The sequence below is a fragment of the Cervus elaphus genome, chromosome 17 (genome assembly GCF_910594005.1).
Source record: "Cervus elaphus chromosome 17, mCerEla1.1, whole genome shotgun sequence".
NCBI classification, from domain to species: Eukaryota; Metazoa; Chordata; class Mammalia; order Artiodactyla; family Cervidae; genus Cervus; species Cervus elaphus.
Genome location: NC_057831.1, coordinates 37,220,927 through 37,234,824, shown reverse-complemented (window position 1 = coordinate 37,234,824; position 13,898 = coordinate 37,220,927). Strand labels below are relative to the sequence as shown.

The window sequence follows — 13,898 nt, the reverse complement described above, 5'->3', positions numbered from 1 at the left end:
AACGAAGTCTTTCTAAAAGTAAAAACCTAATTAGGTTTTGCTTGTTTCTATACCCTAAATGGAATGGGGATAAATAAATACAGCGTGGGCAGAAGATAAGCATAATGTCCCCCAAATGAGTATTTTACAGCATAATTAGAGACTCCAGTAGGTTACCTGAGCTATAGAAGCCTGGGGATTACCCAGTAAATTTTTGAATGAACGCTTGGAAATCCATCTGAGCTGATGACAGAAGGAGGTAGCATAAGTGATCTCCTTGTAGGATGAAAGCTTCTTCCTTTTCTGACTCCCTGAGAATTTATCTAATTCAACTTTTGTTTCCTTGAAGAAGGAGGAGTTGACATAAAACTCAGCTAATTTTTCTATGAGTGGAGTATCTTTGTTGGAAGGTTCTTTGGTCTCATTGACTGTGGAATAAAAGCAGATAAAAAAGAAACATTATTAAAAAAATAATAACAGATTTAATCCACTTTTCTATAACCCCTTTCTTAGATTCTACCCTAACACCTTCATTCTAAAGCTTGAGTATAAAAAAATTATGGGTTCTGTCACTGCTTTACAAGGTAAGAAAACAGACTAAATTGGTCTCCCTCCATAAACTTATGGATACAGCAAATTCACTGACCTTTTCCTAATTATAATATTTGGACCCTAAGTCTTTCAAAATAGACTTCTCAAAATTTGGAGTTATAATTCCTAAAACAAAACAAAACACCTGGTCCTTGCTTTTTGCAATGAATAAATGCAAAAATTACCAACTTTCTTATTTCAAAACACTACACAGTTGGCCCTCTAAATCCACAGACATGGAACCCAGGGATATAGAGGGCCTATGGGATTTGAGCATCCTTGGATTCTAGTATCTACAGGGCATGGGAGGAGGGGGTTCTGAAACCAATCCTCCATGGAAACCAAGGGACTACTCTGTAAACAATGGGCACTTCTTTTAAAATGGGAACTCCTGTTAGAATTGACATTGTCCTATCAGTGCTCATTTACAGATTAAATAAATAGCACTCCCACAGATGAAAAAAAATCTGCGTTGACTGATGCTATTAGATTGAACGTTTGTGTGTCCGCAAAATTCATAGGCTGAAACCCAATCCCCAGTGTGATGGTATTTGAATGGAACGACTTTGAGGGATGATTAGGTCATGAGGCTGGAGCCCTCAGGAGGTGGGATTAGTGCCCTTATGAAATAAGCCCCAGAGAGCTCCCTCCCCACTCCCACCACCTGAAGAAGCTATAATATGGTCACCCATCTATGAACTAGGAAGCAGGTCCTCAACAGACACTGAATCTGCTGGTGCCTTGATCCTGGACTTGCTGTCTCCAGAACTGAAAGAAGAAAATGTCTATTGTTTAAACCATCTGGCCTATGGTATTTTTGTTGCAGCAGCCAAACAAACTAGTACAACCAGTATCAGGAGATAACACTGTTATAAATTCACACAGCCATGGTTTAACAAGCTACCACATTGCTAAACTTCAGCCAACTCAATTAGAAAATAATCTGTGATTCTCAACAGATTTGCTTACCTTCATCACCTGTGTCTTCTCTATTTAACACCACAGCAGAAGAGTCTCCATTAATGATGTCCAAGAAGAAGTCTGCAGGGTTATTATAGGGCTCACAGTGGAAACCTGCAAAAGAAGGTAATTCAGGTACACAAAATTGGTAGTGCTGGTAAATACAGACTGTTTTAGAGAGTGAGGGAGGTGCTGCTAGGGAAGACAGAATCTAATAATTTCTCCCTCATTTTCCTTCTCTCTTCTCGCCTCATTAATTCATATTTTCCTTTTATATATTTAATCACACACTATTTCAACAATTTTCTGACTCTGCACAAAACAACATACTCCAAACCAACCTTGGACTATTAGAAAGTCTTACATTAGAGCTTGGTCCTTACCCATCATAATTCATGAGACCTGAAATAGCTAGCAATATGCTGTGGTGCTTAATCAGAACTTCTTCAAAAATCTAGACATGGGTCTAAGAAAAAAAAAAACACATTGAGATAAAAAGCCATGGAACGACTAGTGTTCTTTAAAGCAAGACAACAAGCAAAGCCAGCTAAGGCACAGAAGGACTGTGTTGGCGAGAGGCCTGGGGCATGTTCTGCTCTTCAGGTTCACTTAGAGACTGCTAGAATGCTAGTACCAACTTCAGCAATGATTATTTCTGCCCCTACTAAATGCAGGTCCAAATGGTTATTTATCATGCTATTATAATTCCAATATAGAGAACAAATCACCAGACCAACATTTTCAAGAGAAGGTAGTGGCACAGCACAGCTGAATGCTTACCTTGACCTCTCGTGGCGCTGTAACAGGGAAGAACAAATCTGACTCCATACTGGATCTGTTTCTTTTACTTTAACCTTTGCATTCGATTGCTTTTGCTACAAGTTAAGAATGTTGCCTGTAGCCTTAAATATATGGGACAGCCCATTCTCCAGGGTCTGATCTCTAAAGGTGTAACACTTTCCCATTCATATAGAGATAAAAAGTTGTAGAACAAAGAAAAACATTTGTCTTGTTGGAGGTTTATAGGAACACCATGACCAGACAGACACAGGCAGATGCAAGAACAAAGGATTCCAATACCAACAAGTTTGCAGCAATCAACCACACCCCCTTTCCTTTTAGTATAAAAGAGGCCTGATTTATAATATGGGTAAGATCGTTCTTTGGGATGCTAACTCATCATCTTCTTGATCTGCTAGCTTTCTGAATAAAGTCATTGTCACTTGACCCAGCAAATTATCTCTTGATTTATTGGCCTGTTGTGCAGCAAGCAGTATGAGCTTAGACTCAGTAACAACATGATCATCTGAATTCAGCTTTGCCTGTAGTCTGACCCTTAGGTTCATCTCCCCAAAACTCTTGACCCATGTAGGCTTATGATAGAGATTAAACAAAGACATTTTAAATTATGGCTGGCAAATATTTTAAACTATATTTGAGGTCATGGAGCATCACCTATAATCATATCCAAGTACCTCTAAAACAAAGTAGACTGCATGAGTCATTTTAAAAATTATATATTTCCAATTTAAACAGGCAGTCCAGAACCATCAGAAATGTTGGCCCATTGAAGTCAGACTTATGACTAGCCATTGTATTGACAGGTAAGTTCCATACATGCTAAATCCACAACCTAATATCACTAGAAAATTAAATATACTAACATCTCCATGAACCCTCACCAAGGAAAACCAATATCCCATGGATAAGCCTTAATCTGTATTAGCTAAGAAGACAAATAACTTAGGGACATTAGATCTTTCCAAAAATATCCATGTGATGGATAACTGGCCATGAGATCAATACATTTATTGAACTGTTAGGGAAAGGTCACCAGAACTGAGGACAAGAGATATAGCCCCGTTAGAAATGCACACACACACACAAAACGTATATGTGCATGTGCATGTACGCAAACAGGACAAAAAAGAGTCATAAATAACAAACTGGCACTGCAAAGTAAAGAAAAATTCTAGCACCAAACTAACCGAAGATGTTTCGGAGCAGTGGAAACTGTGATACATGTATATCTACTCAAAGATCAAACAGCACTCCAAGTGACCCCTTTGTTCTCTTTTAGGATACTATTAGTGAAGGATCTTAACAGCACAAAAAAGTCAACCATACCAATGGACTGAAAGTAATCCAAGGCCTCCTGAGCAGGCCCGTGGAACATCAGTCTTCCTGCGGCCAACAAGGTGAGGCTATCAAACAACTTGAAGATGGAATAACGAGGCTGATGAATGGAGAAGATGATTGTCCGTCCTTGTTTAGACATCCTAAATTAATAGTGAGAAGATAACAATGAGTCATTAAACATCTGAAACTTATATTTCTTGGTACCATACTTTATTACTCCTGCCTTTAGATCATTTATTCCTCATTCAACTTGATTTTCTCTTACTAACTTCTCATCTCATATAATCATCTCTATCTGATATTTAGGGAATCTAAACTCAATGTTTTCAAGAAACTAGAGTTTCTAAAGTGTTTTCCACGGGCAATCTAGAATCAACCAGAATATTAATTAAAAATGTATATTCTTGGACAGTCTACTCAGACCTGCTGGGTCCAGGGAAGCATATTTTAACAAGCACCCAGGTAATTTGTAAGTACACTCAAGTTTGAAAACTTATTTGAACTAAATCTTAAAACAATGGTCATATGTCCCATCCTTATTGATCATTTATTTAAGTCTTCTGGCTCTTTCAGAACTAGTTTTCAATTCTCTGCCTTAATGATACAATTAACATTACTGAGTACTGACTATATCTTTGTTTTTATAGATGACCTCATCTAAATTCTCATAATATTGTTACAAAACAGTACCAATAATTTTACCTTTATATAACAGATAAGGCTCAGAGAACTAAGCAACAGCTCAAAGCATCACAGTGAGAAGGGGCAGGGCTGGGATTTGATCCCTGATCTAATACCATGGCCAAAAGATAGTAACTCCTATCTTCATACAGGAGCTACTACTTATGGATAGAAGAAAGAAAAGCCAAAATCACCACTCAAAAACTATTATTGAAAACAATAAACTACTATTATTAGTGGCAGTAAGAGAAGAATCACATCAATTTAAACATTTTCTGAGTACTATATGCTAGCCATAGATATAAGTTTGTTCTACCTCAAAAAGACCAATCATTTTGATACAAGGAGGAATAAAAGTAGCTGAAGGTGACTTGTAAGCCAAATAGGAGACTATAACCCATCTGAAGATGATGTAAGTAGTGTATCAGAGGGACTGACAGGGAGAGAAAGTGGAGGAAGACAACAAACAAAATGTGCCATAACAAGATCTACTCCAAAAACTGCAAGTAGTTCAGTGTCATTGCACAGCTGAGGTATATGTGTAGAGGCAGGGACTGGAGACTGCAAAAACGACAGCAACAAAAAACAGGCCCATGATGAATCCTGTCACTCTGAGTTGGCTCATTAGTCAGTAGACAGTAAGGAGTCAGTAAAGGAGTGGCAGCAGGGAAGTGGACTGGTGTGAGAACTCTGTTCTCCATGTGTGGTCTGAGGTATCAGTATCAGTATCCCCTATTAGAAATGGAGAACCTTGGCCTCCCATTCAGAGATCTAGAATAAGAATCTGCATTTTAATAAGACCCCACGTGATTAGGATACACAGTGGAACTCTAGACAAATGAGGTTAAAGCTCTCCAATGTGAGGAAAGATGCTTGTGAGCTAACTAGTTCAAAACATAATGAAGCATAACACAGTATGACATTCTATGTCAAGTCATCATTGCAAAAAGAAAAAAAAAGCAAAATGGCTGTCTGAGGAGGCCTTACAAATAGCTGTGAAAAGAAGAGAAGCAGAAAGCAAAGGAGAAAAGGAAAGATACACCCATTTGAATGCAGAGTTCCAAAGAATAGCAAAGAGAGATAAGAAAGCCTTCCTCAGTGATCAGTGCAAAGAAATAGAGGAAACAATAGAATGGGAAAGACTAGAGATCTCGTCAAGAAAATTAGAGATACCAAGGGAACATTTCATGCAAAGATGGGCTTAATAAAGGACAGAAATGGTATAGACCTAACAGAAGCAGAAGATATTAAGAAGAGGTGGCAAGAATACACAGAAGAACTGTACAAAAAAGATCTTCACGACCCAGATAATCACAATAGTGTGATCACTCACCTAGAGCCAGACATCCTAGAATGTGAAGTTCAGTTGGCCTTAGGAAGCGTCACTACAAATAAAGCTAGTGGAGGTGATGGAATTCCAGTTGAGCTATTTCAAATCCTAAAAGATGATGCTGTGAAAGTGCTGCACTCAATATGCTAGCAAATTTGGAAAACTCAGCAGTGGCGACAAGACTGGAAAAGGTCAGTTTTCATTCCAATCCCAAAGAAAGGCAATGCCAAAGAATGCTCAAACTACCGCACAATTGCACTCATCTCACACGCTAGCAAAGCAATGCTCAAAATTCTCTAAGCCAGGCTTCAACAATACATGAACCGTGAACTTCCAGATGTTCAAACTGGTTTTAGAAAAGGCAGAGGAACCAGAGATCAAATTGCCAACATCCGATGGATCATCAAAAAAGCAAGAGAGTTCCAGAAAAACATCTATTTCTGCTTTATTGACTATGCCAAAGCCTTTGACTATGTGGATCACAATAAACTGTGGAAAATTCTGAAAGAGATAGTATCCTAGACCACCTTTCCTGGCTCCTGATAAACCTGTATGCAAGTCAGGAAGCAACAGTTAGATCTGGACATGGAACAACAGACTGGTTCCAAATAGGAAAAGGAATATGTCAAGGCTGTATACTGTCACCATGCTTATTTAACTTATATGCAGAGTACATCATGAGAAACGCTGGGCTAGATGAAGCACAAGCTGGAATCAAGATTGCTGAGAGAAATATCAATAACCTCAGATATGCCAATGACACCACCCTTATGGCAGAAAGTGAAGAAGAACTAAAGAGCCTCTTGATGGAAGTGAAGGAGAAGAGTGAAAAAGTTGGCTTAAAACTCAACATTCAGAAAACAATGGCATCTGGTCCCATCACTTCATGGCAAATAGATGGAGAAACAGTGGAAACAGTGGCTGACTTTATTTTGGGGGGCTCCAAAATCACTGCAGATGATAACTGCAGCCATGAAATTAAAAGACACTTACTCCTTAGAAGAAAAGTTATGGCCAACCTAGACAGCATGTTAAAAAGCAGAGACATTACTTTGCCAACAAAGGTCCATCTAATCAAGGCTATGGTTTTTCCAGTGGTCATGTATAGATGTGAGAGTTGGACTGTGAAGAAAGCTGAACGCTGAAAAATTGATGCTTTTGAACTGTGGTGTTGGAGAAGACTCTCGAGAGTCCCTTGGACTGCAAGGAGATCCAACCAGTCCATCCTAAAGGAGATCAGTCCTGAGTGTTCATTGGAAGGACTGATGTTGAAGCTGAGTCTCCAATACTTTGGCCATCTGATGTGAAGAGCTGACTCATTGGAAAAGATCCTGTTGCTGGGAAAGATTGAAGATGTCAGGGAATGTTTAACAGGATTCCTGTGTGCTGTTTCCTATCTCTCTTGAGCCCTCTGTTCCTTATTAGTCTCTGTCAGGGGCAAGAGGATCAGGCAAGCCGCTCCCAGGAGGGAGATCAAAAAGATGGGATGCTTGCATAGGATTCCTTCATTAGCTTTTCCATTTGGTGAAAGGAATTATATACAACCCTCTTTTGAAATGGATTGCCTTTTGGCCTTGTGGCCTCTATTGCTCCTTGCTTCCTTGGTAACTTGTAAAGTCTGGTCTCTTAATCTTTATCTGAAGAAGCTACCTTGCATTATGGTATATATACTCACACAGAATTCAATAAAGCACCCTTGCTCCATCAGAGACTTGGGTCTCTGTGTCCTCCTTTCTCTCTCTCTCTCTCTCTCTCTCTCTCTCTGTCTCTCTCTCTCTCTATTTCTGGCTGATTCGCCAGAGTGCGAAGGCCGGCTTTGTAACCCAGGGAATATTAGCCTCTTTCCTTCTTTCACTTTCTTATGTCGACTCCGGACCACCAGGTTCTGGTCCAACAGAAGGCAGGAGGAGAAGGGGACAACAGAGGATGAGATGGTTGGATGGCATGACCGACTCAATGGGCATGAGTCTGAGTAAACTCTGGGAGTTGGTGACGGACAGGGAGGCCTGGCGAGCTGCAGTCCATGAGGTCGCAAAGAGTTGGATATGACTGAGCGACTGAACTGAACTGAAGTCATCATACTCTAATGAACACTGTTAATATAATTAATTACAGATAATAAAACTATCATGGATGTATTTTGCAGCTGATCCTGAATCCCAGACCTGTTACTTGACATCTTCACTTATATGTGTAATTGATATCTCAAACTTAAAACGTCTAAAATCTTAGACATTTCTATCTTCCCGTTCCTTCTTACTCTAGCATAGGGGCTTGCTTACAAGGGCATGGACATCAGAAGAAGCAAGGTAGGGTTTTCCCTGGTAGTCCAGTGCTTAAGAATCCACATGCCAAAGCATGGGACATTGAGTTCGATCCCTGCTCCAGAAAGACCCCACATGCTGAGGGGCACCTAAGCCCATGTGCCACAGTTACTGAACCGGTGCTCTAGAGCCCATACTCCACAATGAGAAGCCACCTCAATGAGAAGCCTGTGCACTGCAACGAAGTGTAGCCCCCACTTGCTGCAACTAGAGAAATTCCCCATGTACAGGAACAAAGACCCAACATGCCCCCTCCAAATATATATATATATATATATATATAAAATAAAGAAATAAAACTTTTAAAAAAAGATAGATAATGATAAGGAGGGGATGCCATATAAAGATGGTATGTCCAACAGGTTTTTAAAAATGGGGAGTAGTGGTAATTGTCCCAGAGGTGGTGAGCATAGGGAACCACCAGAGTGACTGGGAAACTGATTAAATTGAACAATTAAGTTAGTTTACTGAGGAAGAAGGAAACATACTGAGATAATGGGAGCCAAGTTTCACATTGTCTGAAAAGTCATTTAAAAACACAGAAAGGTGGAAGGCTAAAAAGAGCACTCAAGTGTTAGATCAGGATTAGAAATAATATAAATCCACTTTTTTAAAAAAAATATGTACACACTAATAGCACAATAGCACACTAATAGCACAATACAAATATGCTTATACATGTAAGTTCTATTCAAACTATTACACACATACATATAACATATTTATAGTAAATATATTTCCAAATAAAATACACATATGTATTTCTATGTTATATACACATACATACACATACACATTTCCTAGGCCTGTCTGCTAAGTGGATCTAGAAGCAATGACACTCCCATAGCAGTGAGCACACCAAGTAATCAGATCTTGGTTTTCAAATCATAGCTAAACTGGGAGGAACCAGGACTCCATGAAGAAGCATCTGATACAGGAAAAGTACACGATGAGCCTGGAACATCTTGCTGACCATAAGGTAAAGAAATGCTTAAAGAATGACAGGGACATGTAAAAACGACACAAAAGGCAGACTGAGGAGGCTTCCACTGGCCAAATCAGGGTGAATTTTGTCATGAAAATAAAGAAGAATAACAGATTATAACCCACTTAATAAAAGGAGAAAATGAGTAAACATATGAACAGAGAAGGAAGAAAGTTTCTTTACAGTAAAAGACCAACGAATACATGTTGAATGAATGATGTAAAAAGAAAATCACCACTTGGTTACCCTCATACTCATAGCTGACAGAGGCAGTTTGTGAATATAGGCTAAAACTGGTGCATGGAAGATTTGATGAGGAACAGGATACTGGTCTAATATCTGATTATCTCCCCTAATAAAATACTAATCAATTACAAAGGGAAAATAGTTATTTCATAGCAGACAAAGTGAGCAGATACCAACATGACCAGCTGATGAAAGGTTAACATCATCCATGATGGGAGAAGTCAAAATCACACAGCCTGATGTTATCACTGAGAATACAGCATCATTTCTGCAGCATCCCTGCCAAGAATTCATGGCATGAGTCTGATCATGAGGAAACACTGGATGGATACAACTTGAGGGTCACCCTATGAAATGTACTCTCGAATATGTGTGAGGATGTGAGAGGCAGGGAAAGAATAAAGAACTGTTCAGGATTAGAAAAGACCAAAAAAAAAAAGGGGGGGGGGGGCGCTGCTTCTGGAGATAATCCTGAGCCAGAAAGGAACAAAAAATACACTTCTGGGGCAGCTCGGAAAGTATGACTGGAGTTCATGGACTGGATGGTGTGGCTGGGAGGTGTTTAAGGTGGTAACGTAGTACTTGGTGCTACTCTTGTAACTGTTCTGTGAGGTTGAAACTTTTTAAAAGTTAATTTTAAAAAAGATGTCCAAAACTTTTGAAATTTCTCCTATAACCATGATTCTCCTCCCATCTTCTTCGTAAAAGTTAAATGACATTCTTTTTTTTAATGAATTTATTTTTACTTGAAGTACAATTGCTTTACAATATTGTATTGGCTTCTAACAAACATCAACATGAATCAGTCATATGTATACCTATGTCCCTCCCTTTAAACCTCCCTCCCCATCACACCCCTCTAGGTTGTTACAGAGCCCCAGTTGAGTTCCCTGAATCATATAGCAAATTTCCATTGTCTACCTAGTTTACATATGGCAGTGTATATGTTTCCATGTTACTCTCTTCATACATCCCACCCTCTCCTTCCATCTCCATGTCCATGTAAATGACATTCTTTACTCCATTCTCCCATTTTTCAGGCCCCAAATCTCAGAAGTTATTCTCTCAATAATCACATCCCACATCCAGTTCTAACCTAATCCTGCTGATTCTATTTGGAAAACAGATAGAACCCACTCACTTCTTCCCCTCTTACCACTACCATCCTAGTCAAAGCCAGCATCATACCTCAACTGTGTTAATACAAACAGCCTCCTGACTGGATTCCTCCCACTCACCCCTGACCAATTATACAGCCTTTTCTCTACAGAACTGCCAGTCCTCGGTTCCCACATCACCCAGACATTAAAAGCCATAGTTCTTAGAGTGGCCTGTAGTCTATATAATCTGCCAACCACTCAATCCCATCTCATATCCTTTTCTAACTGTTATAAACTGAATTGTGTGTCCTCAAAATTCATGTTGAGGTCCTGACCCCTAGCACCTCAGAATATAACTGTATTTGGAGAGAGGCTCTTTACTATAAACAGGCAATTATGATAAATAAGGTCATGTGAGTGTCATCATTCAATCAGGACCAGTGTCCTCATAAGAAGAGGAGATTAGGACATGGATACATGGAGAGAAGATGAAGTAAAAACACAGAGAGAAGACTGCTATCTACAAGCTGAGGAGAGGGACCTCAGAAGAAACAATTCTGCTGAATGCCTGATCTTGGACATCTAGACTCCAAAAACGTGAAGAACTAAATTTCTACGTTAAGCCATCCAGTCTGTTATACTACGCTAAGGTACCCTGAGCAAAGTAATCAATAAGTAACACCCACCCCCCTCCACAGCTTACTGGATTCCAAACACAGGAAGCACACTCTGCCTCAGGGCCACTGGCTGTCCCTTCCACTAGAACTCTCTACTCCCATATATCCAGGTCTTGTTCACTTGCTCCCAGCTCAAGACCTCTTTGAGGTCTTCCCTGATCATTCTATATATAACACAGTATCTCTATTCCACCATAGCCATATTTTGCTACATTTGCAGCCTGCCTCATTTTTCATGGAACACTTACATTTGTTAACTGACTTTCCCTGCAACCAAGGAAGACATTTCTGTCTGTTGTGCTTACTGATGTATCCCTTGCACCAAGAATAATACCTGGTACATACAGGTGACCACCCAGTGGATGAGTGAAAGAATAATGTTCTCATAGCATTTACCTCTTCAGGAGCAAAAGGACAGCATTTGCTGTGCTTGAATCTAAGCCAGTTGTGGGCTCATCCAGGAACAAGATGGATGGATCAGTAATAAGCTCCATTGCAATACTAGTCCTTTTTCTTTCTCCTCCAGACACACCACGGGTAAACTGAGTTCCAACCTAAAACACAAGTATTAGTATTACCAATAACATCCTCAGCCACTGTCATTTATTGAGCTCCTAAAATGTTCCAGTCCTATAAGAGGTACTTCATCGCATCATCCTTGTTTATTCGGAATAGCAAATAAAAACTATATGGGAGAAGAGGTAGGCTTCTCTTTAACTTGAAGAGTAAACTGAGGTTTAGGTCAGAACTGGTAAGATATGAAACCTATGCTTTATATGTTTCTTATCAAGCCAAACATTTAGTTTTAAGACAGTTAAGCTACAACACTGAAAGATTTGGTCTGAAATCACAGACCAAAAAGGGAGATGAAGATAGGAGCAGAGAAGCTGAAAGCATCTATAATTGTTAGTCTTCTTACAGCCTTCTGACCACACCCCCCCACCACCCCATCCCAAAGAAAGTCATCAGTGTGTCTTGGTAGCTAGGAAAGTTTACCTTCTATTATACCACATTAGCACCTCTTAAATCATCGTAAGTCTTCCCAAATTGAGCCCTCCTGTACCTTAACTTACGAAAGAAGTCCTGACTCATATTCTACAGGGCAACTGGATGAGTAGACTATTCTATAGGGCTATTCTATATGGGAAGGTAGACTATTCTACAGGGCAATTGGCTGGGTCTTTTCAACCAGTCAGCATTACTGTGTGGTGGGGGACCAGGAAGGTTTTGGGGGAGAAAGGAAGTAGGAAATAATTCTTATATTAATAGCCATCAATAACCTTTTGTAAAAGATGTAGAGCCAGCATGACTAAGCACAGGCAACAGAGTATACAGGTTAGATCTAAAGGAATAGATTTAATATGAAGTCAGGTTAAATCATATTATCACTTCAATTCTTATGAGTCTTCAAAAAGATGATAATCAAGTGCTACTCATGCCTGTGACTGGATCCTCTAACAACTGACCTGTAACAGACATTTTGGAGACAAATGAGGAAATGTGAATGAATATGGTTTACAGCCCATACAGGATAGCCCATTCTCAAGGATCTGACCTTTAAAGATCAGAATGATTAGATTTTTCCATTCATAACAGAGAAAAACATTTGTCTTATTAGAGGTTTATAGGAACATTGTGACCAGATCCACATGAACAGCTGCAAGAACAAAAGATTCCGACATTAAGAAGTTTGCAACAACCAATCACACCCTCTTCCTCTTTTACTATAAAATAAGTCTAATTCTAATTTGGATAAGATAGCTCTTGGGAACATTCATCCACCATCTTCTCAGTCTGCTGACTTTTCAAATAAAGTCACTTTTCTTTGCCCCAACAATTCATCTCACAATTTATTGGTCTGTACATGGTTACTGTACAAACTTGGACTCAGTAACAACTAAGTAATCAGACTATTCTCTCTACATTTGTTATGCTTAAAATTTCATAAAAACTAAAAACATTAAGTGAAGTATTTCAATTAATTAGATAAATAAATTCTAAGTCAACAAACTGTTTCAGCTTATTTTCCCTGGAAATCCATACAAGGAATGGGTAATGACTGCCTATTGGTAGAGAACTTTTACTTAAAGGTAAAGAATGGTAAATACCTTATTGGAAAGACAATATCAAATAAACAGAGCTAATACAAAGGAAACCCAATCACTCCCAAAATGAATTTAGTGGAATATGGTGGCATCTCAAAGTTATTTTTCCAAACAAAATATAGCAAAATATACTTTACATTAAATAATGTCAGAAAGTATCATCTGAAACAGCAGCCAGCAAAATATCCCCATTCTTTGTTACTTCTACCACAAGGGGACTAAACTAGAGCCATCACAAGCCGAAAAGCTCATCTTCACCAAAAGATACAGATGTTTTCCAGAAAAATTTTTTATACCTAGTCATAAACTGTAAAGGTCACTTATTTATCTCAATTCTTCTTTCTAAACTTGCATAACTCACAAAAGGAGTTACTTTACTCTCCTGCCTACAACTGTTATCTCTAAAGCCTAAAATAGACCAGCACGTAACAGTCTGTAAGTAGATATTGGGAGAAGAAAGGGAGAGGGGAAGTGAGGGAGGGAGGGTTGGGAGACAAAAATGTCAAAAGAAAGGCTTCAGAAAAATAAGTTCGAAGCTACACAAACTACAAATAAATCCCTAGTTTGACTGAATATAATTTCGGAAGCCAACTGACAGCAAAGTGAAACATACTGAATCCTTGAATTTTCATCATTTATGAACTCCAGAAATATAATTCTCAAAAGCAATGGAAGAAAGCCTCGTGGAAGGACAGAAAAAGAACAACTACAAGGGGAAAAGAAAACAGGAAGAAGCAAAGTTAGCGTGAAGACACTGAATGAGCTGTGACAATCAACCAAC

General features: G+C 39.1%; 1 protein-coding gene across 6 annotated transcripts in view; it reads right to left on the bottom strand.

Annotated features, from left to right (window-relative positions):
- ABCG2 (ATP binding cassette subfamily G member 2 (Junior blood group)) overlaps positions 1–13,898 on the bottom strand; it is a 130,770-nt gene that overhangs the window by 20,905 nt on the left and 95,967 nt on the right. For all 6 annotated transcript variants that reach the window (XM_043871255.1, XM_043871251.1, XM_043871253.1 and 3 more), the window contains exons 6-9: positions 11,409–11,566; positions 3,658–3,809; positions 1,540–1,644; positions 157–407 (exon numbers count right to left, since the gene is read on the bottom strand). In XM_043871255.1, coding sequence (XP_043727190.1) covers positions 157–407; positions 1,540–1,644; positions 3,658–3,809; positions 11,409–11,566 — 666 coding nt within the window. The remainder of the gene's footprint in view (positions 1–156; positions 408–1,539; positions 1,645–3,657; positions 3,810–11,408; positions 11,567–13,898) is intronic.